Genomic DNA, 22,549 nt, shown 5'->3' with positions numbered 1-22,549 from the left:
TCTGCTTTAAATGGTGTGGCATTCAGACGAGGGCGAAGAAACCCACAGGAAAATCTTTTGATCTGGGGGATTCAGCTTGAGGTGTTTTTCACTCCTAGGTTAGAACAGGACAAAGGAAAGATTCTTCTAGCCATTGTTCCAGAAGAATAATCTAGAATCTATTCTCTGTCCTCGGTGATAGGTTGAGTCCTGAAAAGGCCTGTTCGCAGGGGCCTATTAAAAAGCCTGAAGAGTTTAAGTCTCTCTTGAGCCCCTCTCAGTCTAGTTCGGGCCACGACGGGATATAAAACCTCTGTAAGGAGCCTTCCAGCAGCCGCTCCATCCATAAGGACAACTTGCTCAATTTTCCTTTGACGGGCCTGGGTCCAAGGCCACAGGAAGGTTTCCCCCGCGATTCGCCCAGATGGAGGGAAGAGTCAAGGGCACCGCAAGACCCCATGGCCTCCTCCTCTTCCACTGCTTTCTGGGGCTTGAAGAGGCAGAAGTATTTCTTGTGGCCGTTCAGGGCCAGCACGTAACCCGTGTAGTCCCGTTCCATGAAATGCTTGTCATACTGGTTTGGGATCGGGGCGGCATCTTGAGCAAACTCCAGCAAGTACTCCAGCCATTCTCTGTGTTTGTCCAGACTCAGGAAGGAGAAGTGCAGGCAGCTGCTCCTGCCGGAAGGACAGAAGAAAGACTTAGGGCACATCCGAAGCCTTTAACCGCAGGGGACGCGAATGCCTCGGTCAGATTTCAAGTGGCAGGAGGAGGCGTTGCGTCGGGTGGGGCCTGGAGATGGGCAGAATGGGGGATTCCCCTGGGACCTGAGGGCTGCTTCAACACGTGCCACGCTCTGCTTGCCCCATCGCCCTGCCTCCTGCTGGGTGTCCCCTGTGTGTCCGGCTTCAGTAAAAACACACGAGAGCGACAGGGTAGGGCTCCCTGAAAGGCTCAGGGAAGAAGCCCGGGTGGGGGGAGGTGAGCTCTTCTGTTCAGAAGCATCGGGACAGGGAGTCAAGGGGAGAAGAGGTCACAGCCAACATCTCGCTGCAAGCAAGGAGCCCCCCGTGGTCAAGGGGAAAAGGGTGAAACTGTCCTCCAGCTCCCCCCTAGCCCGAACGTGCCCTCCCTTGCTCTCCCTCCCACGAGCTTACCCAGTGAATGTGTAGACCTCCAACGCGAACTTCTGCAGTAGGCTGGTCTTGGTGGGGTCTGACAGGATGAGGACCACGTTCATGTGGCCCGGCCTCAGGCGGACCAGGTTACTGGTGTATGTCACGTCTGTGAGTTCCGTTACCTCCACGAAGCCCTTTTTAGGGATCTTGCTGTGGGGAGACAGTGAGGAATTAAGATGTTATCAGGACAGGGGAATGCCATTACTTTGGGAAAAAAAAAAATAGGAGGAAGAAAATGCTCTGTTCCAACCAGACTAGACAGGTTATTTAATATTCTCGAGCCTGGCACCCTGGCAGGACAGGGACGGTCCCTCCTTGGTGGTCCTGGGCCTACGAAGAGCCTTTCAGATGCTACTGTTCAGCTGGTGGAGAAGCGACTTTAGGACCGGATGAAAGCGCTCACCACGGTTATGGTGATGCACCCTTCTCTGCGTCTGGCTCGTCTAGTGGCTCTGACATACTTGGCCTCCTGCCCCCATTATTAAATTTGAGATCGAGAGCCTGCAGGTACTGAGTAGAAGGTAAGTAGGTCCTGTGTCTAAAGGCCTACGGGGTCTCAGTAAACACTAGCCGGCGGCTGACTTGCCCCTAAATTCACATCTCACACACAAGGAGGTGAACCCGAGTGCGTGTATAGACTGGCTCTGGAACACCGCTCTGTCAGACCAACTCGGCCTGTGGCTCTCCTGCCGGGGTGGTGTGGTGGGGGTGGGTTTGGTGTCCCGTTAGAGAAACCTGCTGTTTTCTTTGGTGAAGCTTGGCTCAGTCTTCCCGGCCTTCTCGTGGACTTCCTCTTTATCTGGAGGGTTTGACTCTCGCTCATCGTTCGAGTCACTAAAGTAAGAAACAAGGAGTTTAGGGGCGTCTGGGTGGCTCAGTCGGTTAAGCATGCAACTTCGGCTCAGGTCATGATCACGAGGTTGGTGAGTTCGAGCCCCGCGTCGGGCTCTGTGCTGATGGCTCAGAGCCTGGAGCCTGCTTTGGATGCTGTGTCTCCCTCTCTCTCTGCCCCTCCCCCGCTCATGCTCACTCTCTCATTCTTTCTCTCTCAAAAGTAAATAAACGTTAAACAAATTAAAAAAAAAAAAAAGAAACAAAGAGTTTTACAGAAGGAACAGTGCAAATGACCCCGAGGTGTGGGGCCCACCCTTGGGAAATCCCACTGAGAAGCCACACAGGCCTTTACCTGAAAGCCTGAACGATGACTGTGCCAAAGAGGATGAAGAGGGCAGAGAAGACCAGGGACAGAAGGGGCATCATTTCCCGCCTAAAACAAAGGGAATAAACCCTGGTCAGCTCTGGATGGGCTGCTGTGACCTCAGTTCATGATACAAGGTATCTTCTCCCTGGCTCAAACAAAACCACAAAACAACAACAAAACAAAACAAAACAAAACCAAAACCAAAACCAAAACCAAAAAAACCCCAAACCAAAAAGGCTTCGTATCAATAAACACTTTCTAGTTTCATACAAGTAGAGGTTTCTTTTGAGGGTGAGGGTGGTGGTGGGGAAAGCGGACAGTTTTTCCCTCACCATTTTAGCTCAGACTGCTTATTCCAAAAGCTTGATATTACGGGGAGCCTGGGAGGCTCAGTCGGTTAAGCGTCCGACCCTTGATTTCGGCTCAGGTCATGATCTCATGGTTTGTGAGTTCGAGCCCCACATCAGGCTCTACACTGACAGCATGCAGTCTGCTTGGGATTCTCTCTCCCTCTCTCTCTCTCTCTGTCTCTCCCCTGCTCATGCTAAGATAAACTTTAAAACAAATAAATAAAATTTTGATATTTTGTCGCAACGTAATAGGTTCTGCTTAGTAAGTTCTGCAGAAGGAAGTCAGAGGATTTACGTTGTGAATGTGGGAGAACATTCTGATGTCAAGGGTGGTATCGGTGGCTAAAAAGTCTGTGGGACTACTTCCTTTATTTTGATTTTTTTCTGGCCAGAATAATTCAGACATGGCCCAAAGGGGGTAGAGCAGGAAGAAAAAGGTGACCTTTTGCAATTTCCTCTAGGACCGGCGCTCTAAAATTTAATGCGCCCAGCGACAGTCCTCCGAGGCCTGCCATTTGTCAGGAGCTGTGCTGGGTGCCAGGAATCACCGACGTGAGGGCGACGTGGCTCTGTCCTTCAGGAGCTCGCGGTACTCCGGGGGGTGGGGGTGGGACACGCCTCCCTTCTCTGGTTAACTCACGGACGGGTTTGTACGTCTGTAGGCCGCCCCCCGCGTGGGCCAGGCCCCGGGCTGGGCATCAGGGGCGCCTCGATGGACAGACAGGCCCAGGCTGTGCCGCGTGCAAGCCCGGCCCCGGGTGATCCTTTCTCACCCAACCAGTGGGAAAGGGTCAATCAGCAAACACGTAAAAAGTGAAGTGACTGCAAGAAAGAAAAAGGGAACGAACACGTGTCGGAAACGTGTACACGACCTGCCACTTGTCTGGATCAAGTTTACACTGAAATCGAAGGACAGAGTTTTCAAGAGAAACACAGTGGTTCTACTAGCATTGGAGAAAGAGAAATTCAATGTAGCCATGTTCCCACCAGTTGTTGTGGAATATGCTGTCCCAGCAGTCCGAGACGTAGTCGGAAGCGGAGTAGAGCCACCGGAGGAGGAAGATCTGTTGGGAGAGAAAACACACGCCGGTCAGGACGGGGCGCCTGAACCCCAGGGGGGAGAAGTCCTTGCCCACGACAGCGTGCTGCCAGCCTCTGCTCAGGCTCCTCACGAGCCCTGCCCGGAGCCCCCTCTCCTGGGCCACGTGCTTACAGGGGCAAGTTCATCGGTCAGGTCGGGGAGCACCGCCTCCGAGGACAGGAGAGCGGGGTCTCTGCGCAGCTGGTCGAGATAGCCCAGGAGGGTGAATTTATCGCTCTCACTCCCTGTCCAGGGAGCTTCGAGGGTTTTATACACTACCCTTCCTCCCGTGGTGCGCCTTTCCAAGATAGACACCTGGCGGGAAAAGAGAGGAAGCCATCAGAAGTCTTTCCAAAAGAATGAGAAGTTCCTGTTTGGTCTTTTTTCGGGGGGGGGGGGTGGAAAAAAGGATCCAGCGGAGTCAGCAATGAACTCAAACACGGATATGGATCGGTAGAAAATATGTGCAAGAGATTTACATTTTTTTCTGGCAAAGAAACTATGGTGACTTTCCACAGCTTTTGCTAAAAGTTAAAGCTCTTTCTTCTGAGTAGACTTTTTTCTGTAACCTCTGACTTAATATAATAAAGAAACTTTCTCGTTTAGAGAGATTTTCCATGATTACCAAAAAGATGACAAAGAGAGGATTTAATGCTTCTGTAGAGTGATGACAAAGGAGGGGAAGGGAAGGAGAGATCAATTAAAATGAAGTGAAAAGAGGCAGAAGTGAAGGAGGGAGAAATTTTGAAAGCCTTTTACTGGTGGTCTAAGGAAGATTTTACAAAGTAGGTACTCTAAGACTAGACCCGGCATGGGGAGAAAAACTGGGGAAAAGAACTGACACTCCTGAACCTTTACTCATAGGAAAGATGCTTTCTGTGAAGGTCTAAGGCTGAAAATCTAGGAGGTGAAATCCCCAAGGTCCAAGACTGTTTTAGGAGTAGGCTTTCAAAACAGGCTCAGAGATTTCTGGATCCCTGGAATCTGTATTCAAAACTCCCAAAGGAGGAGGAAACAGTATCAGGCGCCATGAGCTTGTCAAGAGCTCAGAGTCAGAAGAGAATATCCATGACTCACCGCGGATCTTCCTGGAAACGTATCACTGTCCGGTAATAAGGTGGTGGCAAACTCCTGCTGCCGGTTACTGTAGATGTGCACGAATCTCACTGTGTCCTGCGTGTTTGCCAGGGCAAAGGACAGGAAAGCCTCAAAGGGTTTCCCCAGCTTGGTAGCCTCGGGAGTCAGTAAAACCACACAGTACCTGCACAACAACAAAAGAGAAGACTTTATGAACTGATCTCCGAGGCCAAGGCTAGGATCTGCGACGGCAGGTGAAGGCGACGAGGAGCAGGCGCTCGCTTGACAGACGAAAGCCGGGTGTGAGAAGGTCTCCAACGAGGGATTTCCAAGTCACCGATGACCTGTTCTTTTCCAGACTGGTGATGTCTTCCCCAAAGCAAACTTTACCACACTTAGGAATTTCTTTCTTTCTCTCTCTTTTTTTAATGTTTATTTATTTTTGAGAGAGAGAGAGAGAGAGAGAGAGAGAGAGAGCAAGCAGGGGAGGGGCAGAGAGCAAGGGGGGCCAGGGGTCGGAAGCAGGCTCTGCGCTGACGGCAGAGAGCCCGACGCGGGGCTCGAACTCGCCAACCGTGAGATCATGACCTGTGCCCAAGTCAGCTGCTCAACCGCCTAAGCCACCCAGCTGCCCAGGAATTTCTTTCAGGGCAACGGCTCTGAGTCCTTGATGCAGAATGGCTTCCAGAAGCCAACTGTTGTAGTTCTTCTGCCACAGGCAGGGTTGTTCAAATCTATCTTGGGCTGGGGGTCTCTGAGCCTCATTCTTGAAGGGCTTCCTTTACAATCTTTCCAAGGGTAAGTGTAGCTCATCATTTATTCATTCTTCAAAATATTTTTTTAAAATTTTATGTTTATTTATTTTTTGAGAGAGAGAGAGAGAGAGAGAAAGAGAATGCAAGTGGGGGAGGGACAGAGAGAGAGGAAGACACAGAATCCAAAGCAGGCTCCAGGCTCTGAGCTGTCAGCACAGAGCCCTGTGCAGGGCATAAACCCACGAACTGGGAGATCACGACCTGAGCCGAAGTCAGATGCCTAACCGACTGAGCCACCCAGGCGCCCCTCTTTCTCCCAAACATTTAGGAAGCACTTACTGTATGCCTGCTAAGATGGACAACGTTCTTGCCCTTGTGGAGCTTAGAGTCTAGTGGGGAAGTTGGACCACACATAAATAGATACATTGTGACAAGCAGTAACTAGTGTTATGAAAAAGAAGAGGAGGAGAGAGAGAGAGAGTCCAGGGTGGGGGGGGGGGAGCCACACTCCATTAGACAGATTGCTCAGGGACACGTCACCTCCCAGAGGTGAGCAGAAGCCTGAAAGAAAAGGGGTCAGGGCATTCCAGGCGGAGAGGACCGCAAGATAAAGACCCTCTGATGGAGAGAGACTGGGCCCAAATCGCAGTTCCAGTAAGATCCCTGGCTGACGTGTGGAGAACCGTGTGGAAGGCCCAAGACGGGTATGGAAGCAGAGACTGGTTAGAAGGCTAGCAGGGTCTCTCGATAGGTGCCGGTGGCCTGCTCTAGGGCGGCAGGGGCAAAACAGGTGAGAACAGGGTGGATATGGGAGATTTTCCGAGGGCCGCATACACAACAATCCTCAGGGTCCGGGATATACTTCTTTATATCGAGCTAACGTCTTTCTTCTCTCTTAGTCTTATAAAGGAATAAAGGAATCAGACAAATCTGGAAACCGGGAAATTTTCTCACTTTAAATCATATTTTAGTTATATTTTCCAGCAAAATGAGCAGCACGTTTTCCTTTCCTATCTAGACACGTCTCCCAGTGAACTAGCCCTACGTTTAAAGCCACTGATTCATTCATCCGAGAAGTGTCTAAAAAGACATTTTCCCTGTATTTCCAGACTTTTTAGACGCCCTGTATGAACAAATGTGCCTCGGCCTTCCACTCCCTGCTAATTATCTGACCGTTTCCTCAGTGTCCTACAGCTCCCTAGGGTTAGCTGCTGCCCCAGCCCCGCTCCTGGGCCTCTGAAGGCTCGCCCTGTGTGTGACGCTCTTGTAGGAGCAGGGACTCTCTCGTATCTGTGCTTCTTTAAAGGGACCCAGACTGTCCCTGACAACTGGCCCAAGTCTGTTCGTCCTTCTGGCCTCAGCTAACGGGTTGCGAATTAGGGAGATCCTCTCTGCCCCCTGGGCCGGGCTGGCACCCTGGATTCACACACCCCACTACTAACAGAGTGGGCAGTCGGGATGTGTTACCTACAGAGAAAGTTCTGACCGTCACAGCTAGATGTTTAATCGCCCTGCAGAAGAATGTGCCGTGGCCTCTCTATTGTAGTGACAGACAGGGACAAAGCCTTGAGTCCTTACTTCCTCTGTCGGTGAGACCGTTTCACGGGGCACAGCTCATGGAACAACTTCTGGCTGGTGAGCCTGGCTGCTAGTAGATACTTGTTTTGGGTGATGAAGTCGTCAATGACCTGCTTCTTCATACCTCGGGCCTGCGGAAAAACCAACAAACAGTTGATTTTTAGTCCCTCTGCTCACTGCCAACGGGCTGTACGTAGAAGCTGAAAAAAAATGTGGCTGACCCGTGAAGTCGTAGTTTCACGTTGTATGGTGACAGCAGATGGCAGCCACACTTGTTGTGAGCACAGCACACAGGGAAGCGGGGTCACTAGCTTGTACACCTGAAACTAATGTCACGTTGTATGGAAACCGTACTCAAGAAAAAAAATATATAAAAAAAAAGAACTGGAAGAGAAATGTGGAGGACCCTGGCTAAAGTGATATAATAAATAAGACAGGTCCTGTCCGAAGAAATAAACACGTGGGAATCTATTTGACAGTGTGGGGCCGGACGCAATGACAGAACTACTTCAGGTCAAAGGAAAATCAAGTGCTCTTTCCACTGCAGAGTTTTTGTATGCTTTTTTTTTTTTTTAATGTTTATTTATTTATTTGTTTTGAGAAAGAAAGAGAGAGCGAGAGAGCGAGCGAGCATGCACAAGTGGGGAAGGGGCAGCGAGAGAGAGAATCTCAAGCAGGATCCATGCTGTCAGCACAGAGCCTGACGTGGGGATTGACCTTGCGAACCGTGAGATCATGACCCGAGCTGAAATCAAGAGTTGGAGGCTCAACCAATTGAGTCATCCAGGTGCCCCTGTATAAGGTTTTATGCTGGCAGATTTAAAAAGTCACTTTGTTTTGTCTTGTTTTTATAGATTTTATTTTTAAGTAGGCTCCACACCCAACATGGGGCTCGAACTCATGACCCCGAGGTCAAGAATTACATGTTCTATGAAATAAACCAGCCAGGCATCCCTTAAGAGTTATTTTGAATTCCAGGCAAATTTACTTTCATTTAAGCTTGGCAGTAAACTGAACAATTAAAAATAAACTCCAAAGTACCAAGGTTACTAAGTATAAAAGGCAGACTACAAAACCGTATGATGGCCACTTTGTTTTTACTAATTTTTGTGCATTTCGAAGAGCTGAAATTAGACAGCAGACTGTCTGACCACAATCTAGAAATCCATATAAAATGTCAACTAGAAAATCTTATATTTTAAGAAACACACTTTGAATCACCTACTGAACTAAGAAGAGCTTATCAGATATTTAAAAAATTCTCTGAATTTGAATGACTCATGCAAACACTATTTATACACGCTGGGGTATAGCTAAAGCAGCACTTGGAGGGTAATGTTAAAAAATGAATAAAACAGAAAAGAAATTAATGACCTAGAGGCCTATATCCAGAAGTTAACAAGAAACAACAAAAAATATGAAAGGGGAAAGAAGGAAATGATAAAAATAGAGATCCATGAAGCACAACAAACATAGGAAAAGAAGAAGAAACAAAGAAGCAAAGAAGCTAAAGTTGGCTCTCTGGGAGAGCTAATAATCAAATGGACAAACCTCTGGTAAAACCCATCGTGAAGACAAGACAGAAAGCACAAATGACCATTATCAAGGATGACAAGGAGGTATCACCACCTGTGTTGCAAAAGTTAAAGGTATTTGAGGACTTAGATGAAAGAGAAAAATTTCTAGAAAAAAACAGCAGTATCTGAAAAAAACAGAAAACTTAAAGAGTTGTATAACCATTAAAGGAGGTGAATCGGTGGTGGTCAAAGATCTTTCCTTAAACACAAACTCAAAGCCCAGATGGTGTTACAGATGGTTTCCATGAAACTTGCAAGAGGACAATCCAATCTTACATAAAGTCTCCCCGAGAATAGAAAAAGGGAGAACGCACCCACCTCACTTCCTGGTGCAAAGCCTCACATGGGCCTCAAGAGAAAGGAAAGTCAGAAGTCAACCTCGTTTCTGAACACAAATGCAAAAATCCTAAACAAGAGTTTAGCAAACTGAATCCAGCAGTACACCCAAAGCATAATATAAGTCATGAGCCTGCTGGCCTTATCTGATCAGCTCAAATTAGGCTTAACATTAGAAAATGAATTAATCGGGGCACCTGGGTGGCTCAGTCGGTTAAGCGGCCGACTTCACCTCAGGTCATGATCTCGCGGTCTGTGAGTTCGAGCCCCGCGTCGGGCTCTGTGCTGGCAGCTCAGAGCCTGCAGCCTGTTTCAGATTCTGTGTCTCCCTCTCTCTGACCCTCCCCCGTTCATGCTCTGTCTTTCTCTGGCTCAAAAATAAATAAATGTTAAAAAAATAAAAATAAAAGAAAATGAATTAATCTAGTTGGCACATTTTAGATGATTAAAGATTAAACACAAAAAACCAAGATAATCTCAATGGATGTGGAAAAAACATCTGATAAAAACCAATACCATTCAGGTCAACAATAAATAGAAGGGAACCTCCTTAATCTGAAGAGGGTAGCTACAAAATGCCTTCTGCAAATGCCACACTTTATTGGGGAAATGGAGATCAGGAACAAGGATGCCCCCCCAACCCCCCCATCACTACATTTCTAGTCTGCGTCACACCAGAGGTCAGCAGTAAAGTAAGAAAAAGAAATAAAATAGGGGCGCCTGGGTGGCTCAGTCGGTTGAGCGACCGACTTCAGCTCAGGTCACGATCTCACGGTTTGTGAGTTCGAGCCCCGCGTCGGGCTCTGTGCTGACAGCTCAGAGCCTGGAGCCTGCTTCGGATTCTGTGTCTCCCTCTGTCTCTGCCCCTCCCCCGCTCATGCTCTATGTCTCAGAAATAAACAAACATAAAAAAAAAAATTAGAAAATTAAAATAAAATAAAATAAAATAAAATAAAATAAGGGCTGGAAGAAAATGAAGCAAAACTGCCATTAATCTCAGATGATATGACTATGCAGTTCAGCAAACCCAAAAGGTGGTACAGATAAATTATTTAAATCAGTAGGAGAGTTTTTGCAAGACTGCTGGACACAGAGTCCGTGTTTAATAATGAATGGTATTGGGGTATTGAGCCCCGAGTCGGGCTCTGTGCTGACAGCGTGGAGCCTGCTTGGGATTCTCCCTCTCCCCCTCTCTCTCTGCCCCTCCCCTGTTCACACGCAATCTTTCAAAATAAATAAATAAAGAAATGTTAAAAAAAATTAACTGTATCACCTAATACCAGCAAACAAAAAATGTAATAACAAAGATACCCTTTCCAACGGCATAAAAAATATGAGGTACCTAGAAGTAAGCTGGAAAAAAAGCAGGATCTTTACAGAGAAAATTATAAAAGCTTACAGAGGGCCACGTGGCTGACTCAGTCGGTGGAGGGTGCAACTCGTGATCTCGGTGTTGTAAGTTCGAGCCCCATGTTAGGTGTAGAGATTACTTAAAAATAAGGGGCGCCTGGGTGGCGCAGTTGGTTAAGCGTCCGACTTTGGCCAGGTCACGATCTCGCGGTCCGTGAGTTCGAGCCCCGCGTCAGGCTCTGGGCTGATGGCTCAGAGCCTGGAGCCTGTTTCCGATTCTGTGTCTCCCTCTCTCTCTGCCCCTCCCCCGTTCATGCTCTGTCTCTCTCTGTCCCAAAAATAAATAAACGTTGAAAAAAAAATTAAAAAAAAAAAATAAGATCCTTTTTTTAAAAAAAAAAAAAAAAAAAAGCTTATGGAGACATATTACTGAGCACCTAAACAAATGGCAACAGATCTATGATGCTCATGGGTAGAAAGGCTCAATTTTGTCAAGAGGCATGTTCTCCTCAAACTTACATAAAATAATTTTTTTTTCAGAGTTTTATTTGTTTATTTTGAGAGAAAGAGAGAGTGCATGTGTGTGAGCAGGGGAGGGGCAGAGAGAGGGGGAGAGAATCCCAAGCAGGCTCTGCGCTGTCAGCACACAGCCCCACCCAGGACTCGACCTCACAAACCGCGAGGTCATGGCCTGAGCCAAAATCGAGAGTCAGACGCTCAACCGACGGAGCCGCCCAGGCGCCCCTCTCCCCAAACTGATTTAAAGAATCAATACCAAATCAATAAGATCCCAACGAGTTTTCTGTTTGTTTGTTTTGATGGAACTTGACAGACAGAACGTAATGCATATACAAAATGTGCAAGACACCAAGAACGGCCAAGGTGCTTTTGAAGCCACTTCCCCACCCTGCTAAAATCCAAAAAATAAAGTGGGAGGATTTGCTCTGTGAGATATCATGACGCTTTCTAGATGGCTTCTACCGGAGTACAAAAGACAAACTATAAAGCTTTTAGAAGCTCCACGGAAGGATTATCTTTACTACCTTGCTGTAGGGAAAGACGTCCTGTAGAACCAATCATAAAGGAAATTGTTGATACAAGCGACTACGTTAAAAGTAAGAACGTGTGTTCATCAACATGATACCAAACACAAGAATATATCCAGAGCATCACTGGTCACATAACTAAACAGTGGAAGGATCTAAACGTCTGTCAGCAGCAGATTGGATACGCTGTAGTATATTCACGCCAAGCTCCACAGACAACACGTACAAACCTCACAAACATAAGCTGGCAAGAGCCAGACGCGCCAGGAATTCACACTCCATGAGTCTAGCTGGATAAGTGACTGGCTACAAATCATCAGGGAAAAGGGAGACAATTCAATAGAAAAAAATGGGTGGAACACTTGGTGGGCATGCCACCAAAGGGGAAGGAAATCCAAAAGGCCCATAATCAGCTTCCTTGTGATTAAGGGAAACGCAAAGCAGAAGTACAAGGAGATGCAGCTACAGACTCAGTCAACTCGGAAACATGAACTTGAACTGGTGTTGGCAAGGAGGTGCAGCACTGGAACTTTCGCCCGTGACCGGTGGAGATGGAAACTGGTAACATCCCTTCGGAAAACACACCACCTAGAGACGCTAGAGATGTGCACAGCCCAGGGCCCAGCAATGTTGCAACCAGATACACCCTAGAGGCAATGGGTCTCAAAACTTTGTGGTCTCAGAACACCTTTACGCTTTTTTTTTTTTTTTTAAAGATTTTATTTTTTATGATGAACACTGGGTATTCCATATCACTACATTCTACTCCTGAACCAATATTATACCATATGTCAACTAACTAGAACTTAATAAGTATTTGAAAAAATGAAAAAAAAAAGATCTTATTTTTTAGGTAATCTTTACATCCAAGATGGGGCTCGAACCCATAACCCTGAGATCAAGAGTCACATGCTCTACTGACTGAGCCAGCCAGGTGCCCCACCTTTACACTCTTAAGATTACTGAGGACCCCAAAGAACTTTTGTTTAATGTGGTTTTTACCTATTAATATTTATTAGATATAAATTAGACAAATTTTATTTTTTTTATTTTTTTATTATTTTTTTAAATGTTTATTTATTTTTGAGACAGAGGGAGACGGAGCATGAGCAGGGAAGGGGCAGAGAGAGAGGGAGACACAGAATGTGAAGTAGGCTCTGGGCTGTCAGCACACAGCCCGACGTGGGGCTCGAACTCGCAAACTGTGAGATCACGACCTGAGCTGAAGTTGGACGCTTGACCGACTGAGCCACCCAGGCACCCCAAATTAGACAAATTTTAAACATATTTAGCAATTCATTAGAAAATAATAAACTCATACATGTTAATGTAAATATCTTTAAGTGAAAAAAACCCAATTTTTTCCAAAATTAAAAATGTTTAGTCAGCAGAGTAGCACTGCTTTAACATTCTGACAATTCTCTCTAATGTCTGGCCTCAGAGAAGAGACAGGTGGGTTGGCATATCTGCTTCTTTTCTTTTCTTTAATGTTTTTATTTTATTTTTGAGAGAGAGAGAGAGGGAGACACAGAATCCGAAGCAGGCTCCAGGCTCTGAGCTGTCAGCACAGAGCCCGACGTGGGGTTCAAACTCATGAACCACGAGATCATGACCTGAGCCTAAGTCAGGCGCTCAATGACTGAGCCACCCAGGTGTCCCTCTCATATCTGTTTCTGTGTGCAACCTGTGGTGATATGTTGTTTTGGCTGAAAAATCCAGCCTCATATAGATACACAGTTGGAAAAGGGAGGTTTAGTTTAATAGCTTTTTTTTTTTTTCCGGATAACTGTGGATATTCTTTGCTACTATGTAAAAATTCAATAGGAAGTAGTTTGTTAAAGGTTAGTTGCTATCTGGATTCAATGGACTTTAAAAAAAAATTTTTTTTTTAAGTGATCTCCATGCCCAATGTGGGGCTTGAACTCACGACTCTGAGATCAAGAGTCACATGCTCTACCAACTGAGCCAGCCAGACACCCCTGGATTCAATGAATTTTTAACACTTTGTTAAATTCATAGTCACTGATCACCTTGCACTTAGAATGGATCTTTTACTCACGCATGATTTTTCAATATCATGCACTGGTTATTTGGATAATACTGGTTCACTGATCTTCCAAATGCTGACAAATTTCATTATACGTATAAAACAAAAGTGCGCCACATCGATGAACCAACTTTATCATAAAATTCTGAGAAGTTCATAATGGCGGATATCAATTTTTCAAAATTCTAATTTTCTTGGAAACCCGAATTTTGTCATTGGCAACAAATGCCATCAGGTGTTTCCGTTCAAGTGCTAGGCTCACTACATTCAGTTTTTAGGAAATGTCTGCCCCAAACCCAAGTCTGAATAACCATAGGTGTCTGTCACTTATTCTTTCAAGTCAAAATAACATCCCGCTGGGGCACCTGAGTGGCTTAGTCAGTTAAGTGTCCAACTTCGGCTCAGGTCATGATCTCATGGTTCTTGATTTCAGGCCCCACATCGGGCTCTCTGCTGTCAGCCCAGAGCCTGCTTTGGATCCTCTGTCCCCCTCTCTCTCTGTCCCTGCCTCGCACCTTCTCCAAAAAAAAAAAAAAAAAAAAAAAAAAAAAAAAGTTCCATTAAAAAGGGCTAGTTCAAAACTCATGAGTTAAGTAATCACACAAATGCTCACCCTCAAGACAATCTTTATACCCTGCCTGTGGCAGCAGTGTGTTGTCACAAAGAGTATTAAAAATATCCAAGAGACATGTACTCAAGGGTCAACAGATTTATTAACAAGATTATACTTGTTCCTGCTTCATCAAGAGTATTAAGTGATAAATGAGGGTGGTTTTGGTTAGTTTCTATGGTGATTGCTTAGGAGTGAAAACACACGCTTACTGGTGGTCTGGGGCCCAGGCTTTCGATTACGTTCTGGGTTGTGCCCCGGGGGGTTTTACCCACCACTGCTTTCGCACCATCAGGGCAAGTGTCAACACAGAGACAAAGGACCAATTAGGTTATGTCTCTGTGTGATTATGGAGATCCTTCTGAGCTCACAGACTTCCCACCCCCACTCCAGGGTCTGTGAACCTCGACCTGCCAACTGCCGTCCTAGAGGTACCCAGATGGACCGAGACGCACACGGTGTTCATGGCGACACTGCTCCTAAAGCCCCGAAATGCCCGTCAAAAGAAGGATGAACCGAGATGTCACCGTGCGGCCAAACATACTATCCAGCAAAGGAAAACAAGCTCGGGAGAGCTCCATGAGACCAGTGGTCCTGCTGGTGTCACCTACTAAGTGACTTGACGTCGGGAGTCACTTTGTATCATTTTATGTCCTTAATGAACATACTGGTAAAGCATCCACCGTGCCAGTAATTTTCTAAGTGTGTTTGACTTACAATTGTCCACAAGGGATAAATAAATCATTCTCGCGAGTAGAAGCTATTACTGAAAAGCAATTCGGGAAGTCGTCAGAGATCGACCTTGGATTGAGATGACCTTTTCTCTCTACGCCGCCAGCATGTTTTCGTACGGACCCTCTCAGCTCCTCAGTCGCCATCGGGCACCCCCTTTTCAATCGCTGACGGCTGTCCACAATTTTGTCCTTGGCCCCCTTCTCTCCTTACCTCACGTAATCACTGGGAGATCGCTCCACACTGAAGAGTTCCGCCTCTGACCACTCACTCGTGGCCTACAAATCCCTCTCCCCAGCTCCCTAAGACCCACACCCCTGCACCCGACTGTCCGATGGACATCTCCCCTTAGATTCCCTGTGGGCAGCTCTCACCCTGCACATCCACAGCTGAATTCGTCACCTTCTTCCTAAACCTGCTCTTCTCTCCTCACTGTCCACTTCCCCCGTCTGGTTCGGTCACACGCGATGTCACCTATGCCGGTGGATGGGAACTGCCTTTAGGCCTCTTCTCCTCTAACTGGGCCGTGAGGACAAAGACTAACTCTGGATGTCAGGGCGCCTCTGTATTCATTACACAGCAGGCAGGCGATGAAACGTTTACTGCACGAAAGAAATACAGGATTTTACAGAACTTCTCATCCTGGCTTCCTTTAGGAGAAGGCGAGTCAAGGGGTTCTTTTGATTTTTTTAAAATAACATTCAAGAGGGGCGCCTGGGTGGCTCGGTCGGTTAAGCGTCCGACTTCAGCTCAGGTCATGATCTCGCGGTCCGTGGGTTCGAGCCCCGCGTCGGGCTCTGTGCTGACAGCTCAGAGCCTGAAGCCTGTTTCAGATTCTGTGTCTACCACTTTCTCTGACCCTCCCCTGTTCATGCTCTCTCTCTCTCTGTCTCAAAAATAAATAAATGTTAAAAAAAAAATTAAAAAAAAATAAAATAACATTCAAGAAATAAAAGAATACATGCTCATTGTAGGGATTTTTTAAAACCCCAATATGCAAATGACATGCAATTTTACCATCAAGAGATGTATTTATTTCCAGCGTTCTCCTACGTGCATGCACGCACATATACACACATGCATATATGTGGTTACAGAATTGAGATCAGTGTTGAAACTGTGTATACGGTTGACATGTGTTGAGATCTTTTAGTCTCTGTGCTTTTATCTGTTTCAGTTTTCAGTATCCTACAGACTTCATTCAAATGATTTTGTCTGAGTTATCCATTAACTAATATGTCTTGCCTTGCTCAGAATGGAACTCTGGTCTGGGATGACCACAGAGTCCCCACCGGCTGCAGGGTGAGGCCCCTCAGTGATGCACCCTGCTTGGTCTTTTTGACATTATGTCACGAAAATCATCCCCATCATTCAGTGCTCTTGAACGGCCATTTTAATTGGCTACATGGCTGCAGAGCAGTCCCTGTTTGGGATATACCAAGAATTAGCCTACCGCTGCATATTTATATTTTCTCCCCAGTGAAAACCGTTACGGATGATACTCAACATCTCTGCATGTAAGTTTTGGCTGAATTCCTAGTCCCCGAGGAAAGATTCCTAACAGGTAATCTCACCTTCCCAAGGTCTTTACTCAAACATCATCTTTTTTTTTTTTTTTTTTTTTAAACTTTTTAAAAATGTTTATTTTTGAGAGAGACAGAGAGACGGCTCAAGTAGGGGTGGGGCAGAGAGAGAGAGAGGGAGACACAGAATCCAAAGCTGGCTCCAGGCTCTGAGCTGTCAGCACAGAGCCCGATGCGGGGCTTGAACCCAGACTGTGAGATCATGAGCTGAGGTGAAGTCGGTCGCCTAAGTGACGGGGCCACCCAGGCACCGCAAGCATCATCTTAATGAGGCCCTTCTTGGCCACTCTGCCTTAAAAAAAAAAAAAATGTGCCCCTGCTCTCCTGATATTCCACATTCCCCTTTCCTGCCATTTTTCTCCTTAGCACTTCTCCCGTATGACATGCCACCATGGAGTACATTATGCCAATTGTCTGCTGTCCCCGCTAGAACACAGAACAGACCCTAGGACAGGGGATTCAGGGGATTTTGTCCAGGGCTCTGTCCCCAGCACACAGGGCAGGGTTTGGCCCATGCCGGGTACTCAGGGGTAGTCTTTTCCTGAATGAATCTAGACAATGTATATACTATCACCCAATTGCTTTTCTGAAAATTCTGAAGCTTCCTCCAGCGAGCAAAACAACAGAGTCCTGTTTCTCTATACCCTCAACACTACTGAGTATCTTCGCTTTGAAAATCTTTAACAATGTGATGGGAAAAGAATATGTTAAACTGGGTTTTCTTGATTAGTGAGATTTAATTAAAAAGAATTTTTTTTAATGTTTATTTTTGAGACAGAGAGAGACAGAGCACGAATGGGGGAGGGTCAGAGAGAGAGAGAGACACACACAGAATCTGAAGCAGACTACAAGCTCTGAGCTGTCAGCAGAGAGCCCGACGCGGGGCTCGAACCCACAGACCATGAGATCATGACCTGAGTCAAAGTTGGATGCTCAACCGACTGAGCCACCCAGGTGCCCCAGTGAGATTTAATTTTTAAAAGTGATTCTCGGTCACTGGAATCTCTTCTCAGAATTTTGTTCATATTCTTAGCCCATTCTTCTTGGAAAGTTTTACTAAAAATTGTTTTTATTGAGGTGAAATTCACATAAAATAAAATTAGCTATTTTTAAGTGTACAATACAGTGGCATTTCGTACACGCACAGTGTTGTGTCACAATCACCTCTCTCCAGTCCCACACATTTCCATCATCCCAAAAGAAAGCTCTGTACCCATTAAGGGGTCACTTTCGGGAAGTTCTGTGTTGATCTCTTTGACTAGAAGAAGCTCATGAGAAATTAAAGATATCAATCTTTTTTAGATTGGTTGTAAATATTTCCCTCAGCTTATCGTTTAACTTAAAAATTATAAAGTATGTGCAAATTTTAAACTTATAATCAAGTGAAGATTTTCCAATAAGACTTTTAGCTCTCCTTTATCTTAAGATCAGATAAATATTCATGTATATGGTCTCCGAGTTAGTTTAAGGTTTTAAAAAAAAATTTTTTTTTTACGTTTATTTATTTTTGAGAGACAGAGACTGAGCACAAGGAGGGGAGGGGCAGAGAGGGAGGGAGAGAGAGAGAGAGAGAGACACGGAATCCAAAGCAGGCTCCAGGCTCTGAGCTGTCAGCACAGAGCCTGACGTGGGACTTGAACTCACAAACCATGAGATCATGACCTGAGCCGAAGCTGGACACTCAAACCGACTGAGCCACCCAGGCGCTCCAGTTTTTTAACTCCTTTTTATTATTGTTTTATGTTTGACTTTTGAATTTATTTTTGTAACTTATTTTAGAAGAACATTATCGATTTTCTGACAGGAGCACTTTAGAGGGAAAAGATGATTATTGGTTCTTATTTTATTTTTGTGGCAAAATACACATAATGTAAAAGTGACCATTTTACCCATTTCCAAGGGCATAATTCTGTGACATGAGTATATTCACACTCCTGTGCAGCCGTGTCCAGACTGTCCATCTGTAGAACCTTTTCACTTCCCAAACCAAAAGTGTACCCATTAAACACTAACCCCCTGTATCTTCCTCCCTGGGCCCTGGAGTTACCATCATTCTAGTTCCTGCTGAAAGAGTTTTTTTTTTTTTTTTTTTGAGCAAGATAGTACCAAATCAGATGAAAACCAAACTCATTGTTAAATTTTGTGCCTCTGAAGGAAGAAATTCAAAACGAATTTCTCCTCCTCACTTGCCTTGTTCAATTTTGCTGTTCACAAAGCTCAAGATAAAACATGAGGGCAATCTCACAACAGGATGACTCTCACCTACCTGGATAACATCTGCAGGCTTGTTGATGTGTTCTTTAAAGACCAAGATGGTGGGGGTGTAGACATTGACGTTGTATTGCCTTGTTATCTCTTCTGCCCCTCTCAAGCCGACGTGTACATATCCAAATGACAAGTAATCCTTGTATGCAAAAGCGGTCAACTGTTAGGGTGCAATAGAGAGGAAGAAATGAAGTTGAGGGCACGGAACCGCACGCACCACGCGTGACTCGTTCATACCAGCGGCTGACGAATGTTAGCTTGTATAGCCCCACTCGGGCTGCTAGACCCTGGTGCACTCAGAGGAATTCTATGGTGTTCCACGCATGCAAACTGTACCAACAAAGCCAAACACAGGGATTTCTGTGTGTGTGTGTGTGTGTGTGTGTGTGTGTGTGTGTGTGTGTACAAAGAGAGGAAAATACTCATTTTACTGAGATCTGCACTGGGTCGGAGGTGTGGAGTGTTTGAGGCATTACCTCAACCCTGTACGATGGCAGTGACTGGGCCCAAGGTCAAGGGGGACACTCTCCTCTCGCATCTCAGGTCCCAGCGCTAGCCAGAGGTGTGCCGCAAGTGCAGGACCACAGGGTGTCTGTCACTCAGGGGGCGGGTCCGGGTCCAGACAGGCTTCAAGGGAATCACACAGTCACCCCGGGGGTCGGTTCTACAACCTAAGCTTCAATGTCTTGGTCTATAAAACACGGATGGTCTCTGTATCGCTGGGCTCTCCTGAGGACTAAACACTGGCACGTGTGGGGAAGGCACACTAGCGCAGTAAGGCCACCCATAGGTGCTCTGTGTATGGTGGTTAATGCCCATTTCTGGTCTTTACAAACGCTTCTTTTTGGATCAGCTCTTACTCGCGGGGAGGGCAAGCACATTGCAAGTTCACTGCACCAACAGAAGAGCAAACGTTCCCCCGGCACGCAAAATACCTTGTACAGCAGTGGTACGACGGGCATTTGGTCAAACAGAAGGACGTGAGGTTTATTGTCTTGCTGCCAGCCAGAGAGGAATCGGACATAATTTTTATTTGTAACCTTAAGTTGAAAAGAGGATGTCAGTTTCAGCACTTGGTTCTCAACAGCCGCATTGTAAGGCAGTCAGGAGATCGTGAAACAAAATCACGTATGTGTAAAAGATTGTTTTGTAAAAAATAAATGCAGACGATGAGTCTTTTGTCTTTCTTTGACTAAAATGCTTTAAAAGAACAGAGTTATTGATATCGTGTTTTCAGGTGCCCCACTCTGACAGACTGAAATCGTATCTTTTCTGAAACAATTGCTGAGTGTGCTATAAAAAAAATTGAACTTTCGAAATTTTAGACTGTGCTTCGTAATCTGTTAACCTGCGGAAGATAATGCAATGATTGCTCCTTCAAAATGGCTTTTAAAAAAACAAGTGGGCCCACTCAGTCTATATGTTACACGATTTCATTCATTACCATCCGATTTGCTACTTTTGTGCTTCCCTGTTTATGCCTTAAATAATCCTACCGAGAAGAAGAAACATGAATAAATTAAAATTCTACCTAGAAACTTTTCATAGTTAAAAAAAGATTTATCTTTCCATTCTGCTTCCAGAATGATCTATATTAAACCTCAGTCTGGGCACTTCACTCTCTGCTCAGCCCCCTTCAATGGCTCCAGCCAAGGCCCAAGTTCCTCAAAGGGGTAGCCAGGCCCTCGGAAGTCCTCGAGATTCCTGTTAATGCCTCTCATCTGGTCCTCTCCTGCTCACTAGTGACTGCTTCATCCAGAGCAGGCTGTTGCCTGTCCCAGACCTCCTGGGGCCTGGAACTCATCCCCTACCACCTCTCCTCCTCCCTTAGCAAACTCTGGCCAGGAAGCCATTTCCAGCTCTCAAGGACAGGCTCTTAGCATATCAGACGGAAATAATCACCCACTAGACTGGGAGCTCCTTGAAAAGTATCCACTTACAGTGCTTGGCATAGAATAGGTATTTCATAAACGTTTGAGGACCCATTTGAACAACCTGTGATTGTTCAAAATTCTCTTTGACAATTTCCTTTCACACTAACTCCAATGAATATTTCTTCTGTGGATAACGATGCTGGCGGGGTAGTCTATGAATAGTGCATGTGGAAACAGGATGCAAATGTTGGTATGTTCACTCTCCCTGATATATAGTTAAAGGACTGAATCACTTAAAGCAAACAAGAATCCTGTTCTTGGGGTGCCCGGGGGCTCAGGCGGTTGAGCGTCCGACTTCAGCTCAGGTCATGATGTCACAGTTTGTGAGTTTGAGCCCTTCATCGGGCTCACTACGGTCAGCGCAGAGCCTGCTTTGAATCCTCTGTCCCCCTCTCTCACGGCCCCTCCCCTGCTCATTCTCTCTCTCTCTCTCTCAAAAATAAATAAAACATTTAAAAAATATATAAACTTAACACATTAATTAAAACAAAAAAATCCTGTTCTAGTTCCGCTGATCCCTAACCTCAGACACTGGGGGAAAGAATGCTTAAGTATAAAAAATCGTAAACTAGTATGAACTCTTTGTGCCTGGCTTTTTTAGCTCAACCCTTTGTTTGTGAAATTATTCATATTGTTGCATTACTCTAAGTTCTGAAAGTTCCAAAAATACCATTTGATTTTGTGGAATCTTGCGTATTCCATAGATGTGATTAAGTACGTAACCAAACGTAAGGTGCCTCCTTAGAGCAGTAGGCAGCATGTCAGTCTCATGTAACCAAATGTAATTCAATTTGAATACTTTCATAGACAAATACCTTCAAATTCACCAGTCAGAAAGAAATCCTTCATCCTACATTGTGATCTGAGTTTTGCTCACAAAAAGAGAGCCCCTGTCGTTTTAGGCTCAGATCCCCACCTCTGTGTGTATGTGCACAGTGGTTACTAACAGGCAGGGATTCGTTCGGTTGTTCTACTTTGTTTCGATTTTCAGTCTCCTACTGACTTCATTGAAATGATTTCGGGTGAACGATTAAGTAAGATATGTCTTGCCCTGTTCGAAACGACACTCAGGCCTGAGAGGACTGCGGACAAGAGTTCAGGACAGCCAGGGGTCCCGGTACCTCGTAAATTTCTTCTCCGCCGGGTACTTACTTTCTCCACCAAGTTCCCTGGAAGAAGACTTTCTACAAACTGTCGTAGGTTCTCACGGACGACTGCATTATGGAAGAAGGAGATCTTCCCATTTATGATTCCCAGGATGGAGGGTGTGCTGTGTGCTCCCAGGTGATGGGCCAGGCGTCTCTCGTACCCAGCGTGGACCACGCCGATTCCTACACCTGGAAAGCAGGGAAGACTTGCATGAAGCCTTTTATACCCCCCCACCCGCGCCGTGGTGGATGAAGAAAGGCTGGTACTTTTCTGGTGTGCAGTCGAAACCCATCCTGACCCAGCAGGGGACGGTATCTTTCCCAATAGGTTGTCTATCATTGTTTTCGTTGCTGACATTCTAAATCGGTTCAGTTTTTCTGCAGAATAATCTGGCAGTATTTAAGAGCGACAAGTCTTTCTTTTAGTCTGTTATTCCGAATTTTGGGAGTAGAACATGAGAAAATACTTGAGAAGACAAGAAAGCCATCTGCTCCCCGTGTTCCTATGCACAAAGAAAAAAACCTGTGAACAATCCAGGGATTCAACAACTCAGTAACGGTTGGAAAAAATAATTATGATTTATCGATCGAAGTCATGGTCTTCTCGCTCTTGAGAGCAAATCTCCCTGTCCTATAAATTACTTTGTAGAGATATTGGGAAGTGCACATTCTCAAAAGGAAAAAGAAATTTAGGTAAAATCACTCAGAAGCCCAATCCCATT

General features: G+C 45.7%; 1 protein-coding gene across 6 annotated transcripts in view; it reads right to left on the bottom strand.

Annotated features, from left to right (window-relative positions):
• Positions 1-22,549, bottom strand: part of DNAJC16 (DnaJ heat shock protein family (Hsp40) member C16) — a 42,660-nt gene continuing 20,111 nt past the window's right edge. For 3 of the 6 annotated variants that reach the window (XM_045035125.1, XM_045035126.1, XM_045035129.1), the window contains 11 exons: positions 21,832-22,016; positions 19,681-19,785; positions 18,747-18,905; positions 7,200-7,330; positions 4,867-5,050; positions 3,922-4,104; positions 3,696-3,772; positions 2,344-2,424; positions 1,893-1,991; positions 1,137-1,307; positions 1-656 (listed from right to left, as the gene is read on the bottom strand). In XM_045035125.1, the coding sequence (XP_044891060.1) occupies positions 257-656; positions 1,137-1,307; positions 1,893-1,991; positions 2,344-2,424; positions 3,696-3,772; positions 3,922-4,104; positions 4,867-5,050; positions 7,200-7,330; positions 18,747-18,905; positions 19,681-19,785; positions 21,832-22,016 (1,775 nt within the window). In that variant the 3' untranslated portion in view covers positions 1-256. The other 3 variants (XM_045035128.1, XM_045035127.1, XM_045035130.1) reach the window with 3 other exon arrangements.

Source organism: Felis catus, chromosome C1, assembly GCF_018350175.1.
Source record: "Felis catus isolate Fca126 chromosome C1, F.catus_Fca126_mat1.0, whole genome shotgun sequence".
NCBI lineage: Eukaryota > Metazoa > Chordata > Mammalia > Carnivora > Felidae > Felis > Felis catus.
The sequence above is the reverse complement of the archived record's forward strand: the minus strand, read 5'-3'. Positions and strand labels throughout refer to the sequence as shown.